This window comes from Solanum dulcamara, chromosome 8, assembly GCF_947179165.1.
Source record: "Solanum dulcamara chromosome 8, daSolDulc1.2, whole genome shotgun sequence".
In the NCBI taxonomy this organism is placed as follows: domain Eukaryota; kingdom Viridiplantae; phylum Streptophyta; class Magnoliopsida; order Solanales; family Solanaceae; genus Solanum; species Solanum dulcamara.
The window spans coordinates 5,267,934-5,277,756 of NC_077244.1; the positions used below are offsets into that span (position 1 = coordinate 5,267,934).

General features: G+C 33.1%; 2 protein-coding genes across 2 annotated transcripts; one reads left to right on the forward strand and one right to left on the reverse strand.

The window, feature by feature from the left end:
* Positions 1-5,539: 5,539 nt before the first annotated feature.
* Positions 5,540-7,190, reverse strand: LOC129899745 (UDP-glycosyltransferase 76E1-like). The gene is made up of 2 exons (XM_055974773.1): positions 7,073-7,190; positions 5,540-6,321 (listed from the first exon to the last, which is right to left on the reverse strand). The coding sequence occupies exons 1-2, from the start codon at positions 7,188-7,190 to the stop codon at positions 5,540-5,542; spliced, it is 900 nt and encodes a 299-aa protein (XP_055830748.1).
* A 1,208-nt stretch (positions 7,191-8,398) lies between these two features.
* LOC129900338 (copper transporter 6-like) lies at positions 8,399-9,519 on the forward strand. The gene is made up of 2 exons (XM_055975300.1): positions 8,399-8,549; positions 9,010-9,519. The coding sequence occupies exons 1-2, from the start codon at positions 8,457-8,459 to the stop codon at positions 9,427-9,429; spliced, it is 513 nt and encodes a 170-aa protein (XP_055831275.1). The 5' UTR covers positions 8,399-8,456; the 3' UTR covers positions 9,430-9,519.
* The last annotated feature ends 304 nt before the right edge of the window (positions 9,520-9,823 follow it).

Consider the following 9,823-nt stretch of genomic DNA (forward strand, 5'->3'; position numbering starts at 1 on the left):
TCAAATGGTTTCGTTGAGTCCAAAATGTCGAAATTAGTGGGGTTGTTGTCACAACCCAAAAATCAAGGTCGTGATGGCACACATCTCAAAACTCAATCTGATGTGTAACCCTAAAAATAAAACTCATACAACACTCCCAAAGGGGAAAGTGATGCCAAAATTTAAATAAAAAGAAAAACAATAAAAACATTATCCCAAAACCTGGTGTCATAAGTATAAAGAGCATTTAATACAAGGTTCGAATCTAAAGATACAACCTAAGTCTCTGAATAATACAAAAGACTGGAAACTAAAGATAGACTAGTGATGATCCAAATTCTAGGACCTCACAACTAATCTGAGAATACACAATCCGCTAGAATATCAACTGCCACGTAAGGTACCCCGACTAGTATCTGCATCAAAAAGGGATACAGAAGTAGGGGTGAGTACAATTCACATTTACTCAATAGGTTTTAGTTGACTGAGTATAAGATATTAATCAAACCTATGAAATAAACTAAGGAACGCTTCCACCTGCATACAGAAAGGTCCTACTTCAGCATCGGTGCCTCCAGTTTATATATATATAGTGGCACGAGTAAAGTAAACCCATAATAACAGCTCATAATCAGAATTAATCAGATAATTCAAGCAGCACAAATATCAATGCAATGCAATGCAATATGATGATGCAATGATGTGGTGGTATGGTGGAATCAAGACTGTCGCACAGCCTGCCATATACATCTGCCGAGCTGTGCTACCAAGCAGAACCCATGGGGATCTCGCATACCATATACCCCAATCAAAATATAACATTATCCTTGCCACCTCCTCGTGGTTAAGGGATCACAATGCATCCACTACCCTGCCGGAAAACTGCTTCAGTCAGGGACTCAAGATACAAAGGTTGAGATCACAATGCATCCACTATCCTGTCGGAAAACTGTCTCGGTCAGGGACTCAAGATACAAAGATTTAAATGTGTTTCATTTTCTTTATCAAAAAGAATTTTCATATTTATCAACTTCCCATTTTCATGATATGATAAATGAGGATGAATGCATCAAAACACACATGGTATGGAAGTAATATTCAACTCATATGTGGTACAAGGTTCAAAGTTCTCAAAACTTAACCTACACATGATATTCACCCTCAATAAATAGTAATGGGAAGAAAATACTTCCATTTAAATATTCACCCATTTTCCAAAGATATTTCAATACTCAAGCATGCTCAAAACCCCCAACTCAACCCCTCAAACGGGCATCACAAGTCAAATAATATATTTAAGCCTCTCTATAAGGCAAATCATGAATCACATGCTCTCGAAACAAATAATATAACAAATAAGGCCCCCACACGGGTTGTGTAATACAAATAAACCCCCACACGGCAACACATTAATAAATAAGCCCTCACACGGCATCACAATATATATATATATATATAATATTCTCAACTCATACTAAAACCCCATCCCGAAGTCTATAACATATGAATGACTAATTATCCCATCTCAGTCTCAAAGAAGCATAGCCAAACCTACCTCAATTGCCGAAACCGCACTCGAACACCTCCACCGAATAAGCAACTCTCAAATTCAATGCCCGTATTGACAACCCACTATCAACAATAATACATACACATCACAAGAAGTCCAATAACACCTATATTGATAGGTTTCAGAACTGGGGGTAAAATGATCCAAAAATTAATTATTTCTGAAAAAGGTCAAATCTAGATATTTATTGGACAATAACATTCTACTTGTAATAAGTAACTCATGATTGAAAAACCCATAAAAATAGAGCTCAAAACGAGTTAGAAATCACCATTTTCCTTAAATTTGAATTAGGGAAGAAACAAAGATTTTTGGAGTTTAAAACTAAAATTTAAGAGTTAAAATAATCAAATACTTAATGAAAAGGGAAGTTTTTAGGTCAAAAATCACCTACCCAATACTTTGCCTCAAAAGTCTCTTCTCAAATCGCCTCAAAGAGTTCAAGAACTCAAACAAATGGTGAACAAAGTATTAAAATGGAAAGAAAGGGGCATTTTCTGCCAAAAAACTTACTACTCATGCGTGTTACTGTTCATGTGTGTTGACCACGGTCAACTTACACCACCACCCTTCAAAATATGTTTTTGACCCTCAAAACGCATTCGGAACTGTATAAGTATGAACCAATAGGGCAAATTAATCAAATAACACTCGGGGGCACTAAAAATAGGGGTAAAATGATAATTTTGCATAAATATTTAAAAATGACACTCAAGGTCATTATAGTGGCATATATGGTTTGTCTATACGAAATTCCGAACGAATTTCAAAGTTCAATTTGGAGACTTTGATACTTAGTGAAAGTTGTTGGTTCTGGTGCCTTCGCTTAAGTAAAGGGGATATCACAAAAGTGACCTTCGCTTAAGAGAATACCCTGCCGCAAAAGTGAATGTCTGGGCTTTGTGAAGGGTTGCAAAATATACTAAAGTGGCCGCTTTAGCAATGGCACGGGGGTCGCAAAAGCGAGGTCCGCTTAAGCGGATGAGAGCGAACCTCATCCGCTTAAGCGACATTAGAGAGGTTTAAGGTTGGGGTTTAGTCTTTTTCCCCTATTTTCAGACCTTGGGAGACTGAATAGGAGAATTTGATGTGGGATTTCTTGTGTTGGTGATTGCGTAAGTGTTCTTGACCAAAATTTTACGTAACCCATCCATTTTATCATGATTTTGATTTTAAATTGAGGATTTTAGACCCCAATTTTGAGATTTCTTCAAGAACATAAAAGATTCCTTTAAAGGATGATTGTGACCTGATTTCAACCCCATTTTCAAAACAGTTTTCACTACTGAGTTCCTAAGACTAAGCGGAAAAATTTTATCCAAAAATTCTCGGATTTAAACCTCTATTTTGCAAAATTGAATTTTGAACCTTTGACCCTTTTTCGTTGGATTTCACATTTTTAGTATCGTTGGAGTTGGTTTCTGATTATGAATTAATATTTGAATAAATTGTGGAGATTCGGAGTATAATCGAAAGAGAAAGGCACACGTGGATTGATTGATCACATCTAGGCTAAGGCAAGTGGATTCTTAAAACTCCGTGAATCTCTTAGAATTCCCAAATATCCCATTGTATATGTGTTGGGGCATAATGGGGATGAGGTTATGGGTTTAATTGTGATATGAACTAATCTATAATGAAATGATGGAGTTAATAAAAGACTATGTGTGATATTGTTAAATATTGAAACTTGCACGTTGTAATCTAGATATCTATATATATTTGATGAAATACTCAATAGTCTAATTATGATTGCGGTTTATCTAAATTGATTATTCCTTATTACTTATGTGAGCATATTTCTGTATTGGTTCTGAAATACTGTGATAAGAGGTATATGATTGTGAGACCGAGGTCATTTCGGATAAAAGATTGATAGGCCGAGGTCATTTTCGGCGGGATTATATTGTCAAGGTCATTTCCGATGGGATTACATTGCCGAGTTCTTTCCAGCAAGAGCATACAACCGAGGTCATTTTCGACTAAATTATGAGAACGAGGTCATTTTTGGTCAGAGATTATGAGATCGAGGTCATTTCTAGTCAGAGATTATAAGACCGAGGTCATTTCCAATCAGGGATTATGAGACCGAGGTCATTTTCGGTCAGAGATAATGAGATCGAGGTCTTTTTCGATCAGAGAATATGAGACCAAGGTCATTTTCAATCAAATATTATGTGGCCGAGGTCATTTCCAGTCAGAGCTTATTGTACCAAGGTCTTTGTTGGTAATTGCACATATGCGTGCTCATTGAGTGTGCATATACATATTCTGCATATCTGTGTTGACAGTTTGATGCCTATTTGTGACATTTTGAGTATTTTTATGATATATCTGTGATATTGAGATGTGATCTGAACCTTATTGAACTGTATAGTATGAGCTGTTAGGTTGGGCTGATTTCTATGCAGATTGTAGTCTGGAAGTTCGATCGGGTTGGAAACGGAGTTCGTGTATTCTTTTAGATTTACTTAGTTTTTCTAGTTAGCTTGTTGGGTACCATATTATTTGGTACTCACCCTTGCTTCTACACTTGTGTAGGTTCTGAGCCCGGACTTTGATCACCATCTCTTTTCTTGATCATTCGAGGCTTCTGGAAGTTGATAGAGGTAGCCATTGATATCCAGCGAACTCTCGTACTTTCTGTATTTTTATGTTTTACTCTTTGTTTGAGAGTTGAAGACATATTGATACTTGTACTTTCATTTCAGTTTTGTTATTTTAGCGGCCTATACATGTGACAACCAATCTTTGAAGGTATTTAAGTTGAAAGACTTTCGCTTATGGTTTATTATTTACTTATTTAGACTGTTTCTGCTGTATTTATTGAAATATTGGATTTTATGCTGACTATTCGATGGAAAAGATCAAGTTCCATCACACCCGAAATCGGGTCGTGACATGTTCTCTGATGGAGAAATGGGTTCTCTTCAGGTGGTGGTGGTGGTATATTTTTGAGGGAGAAAAAAAGAAGAGAATAATTTGTTTGGTAGTCTATTGTATTGTTTGGTGGGTTTCTTTTTGGGAATTACGAATAAGGAATATGGGGGTGAAGTGGTGGGCTGATGATAATGAGATTGTAGTATAGATTAGTATATTAATGAGGCAATTAGGAATGGGTTGGTGGGTAGTTAGTGCTGAAATGTAGTGTGGGTATGTTGCCACGTGTATAGTGTGATGAAAATTGGGCAAAGAAAAATTGGGGTCTAACGACAGATAATAATAATAATAACGAATAATAATAATAATAAATAAGAATAATAATAATAATAATAATAATAATAATAATAATAATAATATACTAAATAAATACTTAAAATTAAAAATTATGAAAAATTAATATTCTAAATTAGTAACCCATGAAATAAATAAAAAATAATAAAGTTTTGAATATTATGCTAAATGTAAGCTTAAACCTACAATAAATAAATTTAAAAAAAATACGCATTTAATTAAATAGCAGTCCAAAATGAGTTATAGGTCAGTCAAAATTGGATATCAACAACTACTAGTTGAATTTTTTCTCGATTTGACTCGATTTGCAATTTGATACGATTTTCGATGTGGTTTTGTTCACCACTAGTTTCACCAAAAGAAATATCATTTTTTGCATTTCATTCTTAACAAGTTCTCGTGAATGATTAGGATGTTTGTTTGGGACACCCTAAAAAATTATTACTTTAGTTTTAATAGCGTGATTTTTGATAATTTAGACCACATGTGATTAAAGATCCAATATGTTGTACAATCTAAGTTCAGATTAGTTGGCATATTACAATACATAATAAAACATTTGGCAACCTGCACATTTCATTAGAGAACATCAAAAGTTAGCTATTTGTGTATCTTAACCATTCAAACCAAATTTCATGATCATCTCAGAAATCAACTCAATGAGTACATGAACTCTGTTAGAATCTTCAAGGAGTTATGCGATGAGCCACCATCTCGATAAGACATCTCGAGTTCCATTTTCCTATCAAGTACTCTCTATTTCAATTGTTTTCCTTCTTCGTCCACCATAAGTTTTCTTATCGTACTCTCTATAACATATCTACTCAAATCATCAGGTCCTAATTCAAGGCCTACCATCCATACATGCGTCAAGTATCTTGCATTCACCTTTTGATCACCAAAACACAGCCTACAAATCATAGGAACCCCTTGAAGAATACATTCCAATGTTGAATTCCAACCACAATGACTCCAAAATCCTCCGATTGCACGATGTGACAAAACATCTTTTTGTGGTGCCCATTTCACAATACGGCCACGATCTCCAATTGCTTCCAAGTATCCATTGAGTAGTTCAATCGAATTCCAAACACCCATAGAATTATTTGACCTAATTACCCATAGAAAATATAGAATTCTATTAAACAATCCCCAAGCTGTCTCAATAAACTCATTTTTATCCATAACTACTATACTTCCTAGGCTTACATAAAGAACATAATTCGTGGCTTGAGTGTCAAGCCAAAAAATGCAACTAGCATCCTCCTCTGCTAAACTCGTTAGCAAGGAGGATGCAATTTTGTGCAAATGCCCTATTGTGAAAATAGGAACTTGATCATAATGTTGTTGAAGCCATGAGAGTGCTCGATTTTCGAGGTGTTCGATAGTGTTCCAAATGATAACCACAGAAGATCCTAAGTTAGTAACTTTTTCAAGTAATTGTAATAAAGGCTCTGGAATTTCATAAGTGAGAATGAATGGAAGATCCTTGAACCTGAGGAGAGGTACTTTAGGCACTGGATCCAGCAGTTGAGACTCTGTAATTTGTACAAGAAATGTAAATTAGTCTTAACAGTCAAGAGACATTTAGTGGCAATATATATTTTCTTTTAACGATAATATTTATCGTAGTAAAAATATTTAGCTGTAATTGAGTTAATGACATTGCATTCAGAACCGCTAAAGTTTTAAGCGGCATCTATATAGAGTGCTGGCTAAAAATACTCATATTATATTAATGTCGCTAAATAATAATCATAGCATTTTCCGTTGTACTTTTTAAAATTATGGATTCAGATCTACTATTGTAGCAATTTTAATTAATTTTAAGGAAAAAAATTTCTACTATGGCGAAAGTATTGAGTTCAGATGAACCTGCATCTATATATTTATGAAGAAAATATTTTCCACGATTCAAATAATAGAACATTGAAAGGAGAGGAATCTTAATAGCTTAGTTGGTTGACTACCTATATTTTCACCTTGTTGGTGGATCGATGTTCGACTTTCTATTTTTTGTTTTTTCAAAAAAAAAAGGAACATTGAAAGGCGGATTTTCTATGAAAAAAGACATTTTCTGACATACCAAACAAGATATTCTCTAAAAACTACCACTAAAAAAAGAATTTGTTGCTAATCGTATCTGGTTAAATAGGGTTAGTGATAAATTTTATTATTTAGCTACGGAATTTATGGATCGCTAATTCATGTTTTTTTAGTAGTGTACTTGATAAGGGTAGATAATTTTCCGCCTTGAGTTAGCGCAAGCAGCCTCTATGTAAGCACAACTGCTAGGCCGAAGAAGAGTTGTGGGAAGTTTAAGATGATCAGCCACTTCAGTTGTGAAGTACGTGAGGTGATCATAAACAATGCAAGAGATCTTGCCATAAATTTCTGTTTTTTCCATCATTTCGACTAAATAATCTCAAAATGGAGCTCAACAATTCACATTCATTTGTGGTATAATGTCTAATAGATTCAAGAAAGAAGGATCGCGATTTGACAAGCCATCCTTCAATGGGAAAAATGCGAATTCAGGGATGTTTGGAGCTATCCGGAGGGTTGAGCTCCGAGTGATAAAGAACAATTGAGTACCACACAACGCCTTTTTGCTTCTTCTAAAGCCATCTGCTTTTCAGAATTTAGACGTTGCGAGTTCTGACCTGAGAAAGAGAAAGTATGTGTGCACCTCTGAAATGTATATCTATAAATAGAGATATACATTTTTTCATTATTTTTTCATCTTTGAATGATTCTCTCTCTCTCCTATAATAGAGAGGTCTTCTTTGTTTTGAAAAAAGAAGAAGATAAGATTAAGTGCATTAAGTTTGTTAAAAAAAAAAATTAAAAAAGAGAATTCTAATAAGTTGAAGGGAGGTGTTCTTATTTGTGGAGCTTTAAACTCAACTCTTGTCCAGAGTTTGTTGAGTTACATTTTGTGATAAGGTTGTTGTATTCTGGAAGGGACAAGTCAAGAGGACTACTGCTAGACCGGTGAAAAAATTTGCTGCAGTGGACTTGAATCTCCTTAAAGAGAGCAAGATATCCGCATCTCAACCAAAAAGTGAATTTATTTTCTTCATTATAATTTTTAATTGTAATTTGTAATCTTGTAATTTCAACAACAATATCAGATACACATGAGTTTAAATTAGGTATAAATAAGGATAAAATATCTGAACTAATACTTCTCTTCTCTCTGTTTTAAAATTAAAATGAGCATTCTTCTTGAGAGAAAATTATGGGTTTTTTTTAGTTTTTTTTTATGGATTTTCTTTTATGAATTCTGAATGCTCTTTGAATAAATAAATACGCAATAGCAAAAAATACGTTTGGAACGCTAGAGAGACTATTGAGTCTAATCCAGCTAGCCGTGAGTATTATATTTGTTATTCTAAAATTCTTAAAAATACATGTAAATAGAATTATTATTGTTAATCAAAAGAGAGTAATTATTTTTTGAAATTGTCCTTGATTTTAAATTAAGGGAAAATCAATCTCCCTTTTAAAATTCTACCATTTATGTTAATTTTGTACTTGAAAAAGAAGTACATTTACTACAATGTACTATCAATAATTATAAGTTTCCCATAAATGTCACTCTCCTTTCCAATATAAATTTCCTAATACCAAAGACAAAAATCAAGAATTAGAAAGAAGAAAAACAAAAGAGATGAACAACGGTGGCCACATGCATGGAATGGCTATGGCTCCGCCCCCACCATCATCGTTAGCCATCATGAACAACGCCACTGGGAAGGTGGGTATCAATTTTTTTTTCTATTTTATGATCTATATTAATGATAGAATATTTATTTTTTTATCATTCAGGAATATTCGAGAATATCTACTTTCTATTCAAACTTAAGATCTACCCTAATTGCAGAATTATATTTACTTTTTTTTTATTTTAAAATCTATTATAAGAATCAAAAGTAATTTTTTTTAAAAAAATATTTCATTTAAATCTTTATAAATAATGATGTAATCTTTTATTTCGATTCAATCTAATGAATAATACTAAAATATCATTTAATTTTGTGATTTTAAATTTATCTTGTAAAAAATTAAAATTAAAGAATTATCCAAAAAATAAAGAGACTTCTTTTTTAAACTCACAAAAAAAGTACATAAGACATATAAACAGAAACGAAGAGTGTACTATACTTTTCTATTTAATTCTCTAAAATTAGTTTCTCTTATGATTATTTTATTTTTTTCATAACAGCGGGATGATGATGAAGAAGCACCATCACATGATGATGCACATGACATTTTTCTGGGGAAAAAATACTGAGATTCTCTTCTCAGATTGGCCTGAATACGATAATTTGGGCATGTACATTTTGGCACTTGTTATTATCTTTTTCATGGCGATTTTCGTCGAATTTCTCTCTCATAGCAATTACATTAACAAGAGTAATGTTGATCATATGACTGCTGGACTTCTTCAAACAACCTTGTATGGTTTGAGAATTGGTTTGGCTTATGTTGTTATGTTGGCTGTTATGTCTTTTAATGGTGGTGTTTTCTTGGTTGCTATTGTTGGACACTCCTTAGGTTTTATGGTTTTTGGAAGTAGGGTTTTTAAGAAATCCTCTAGTGGGAAGAACTTGGATCTTCCTCCAATGAATTGTAGTTGTTGATTAATTTTTATTAATTGTCATCTAAGTTTGTAATAGCATGCAATCGCAAATATTTATTTATAAAAGGAACATGTAGATATGCATTTTATCAATTCAACATCTTAGTATATATATGAACTATGAACTATAGTTTGCTCATTTGATAAAATTGTGTAAGAGTTGGTTTTCATAGATTGTGAGATTTTCATGTTTTATAAGAAAAATACAACTTTTGAAATTCAAATGGCATGTTCAAATAAAATTTTAACTTCAAATCAATATTTACCTAAATTAATAATTTCAAATCATGATTCACTACTAAAAAAAATTAGATTTAGTGACCGATAAATTTTATAGCTAAACAACAAAATTCATCGCTAATTCTACTTAACGACAAATTTTTATTAGCTATGAG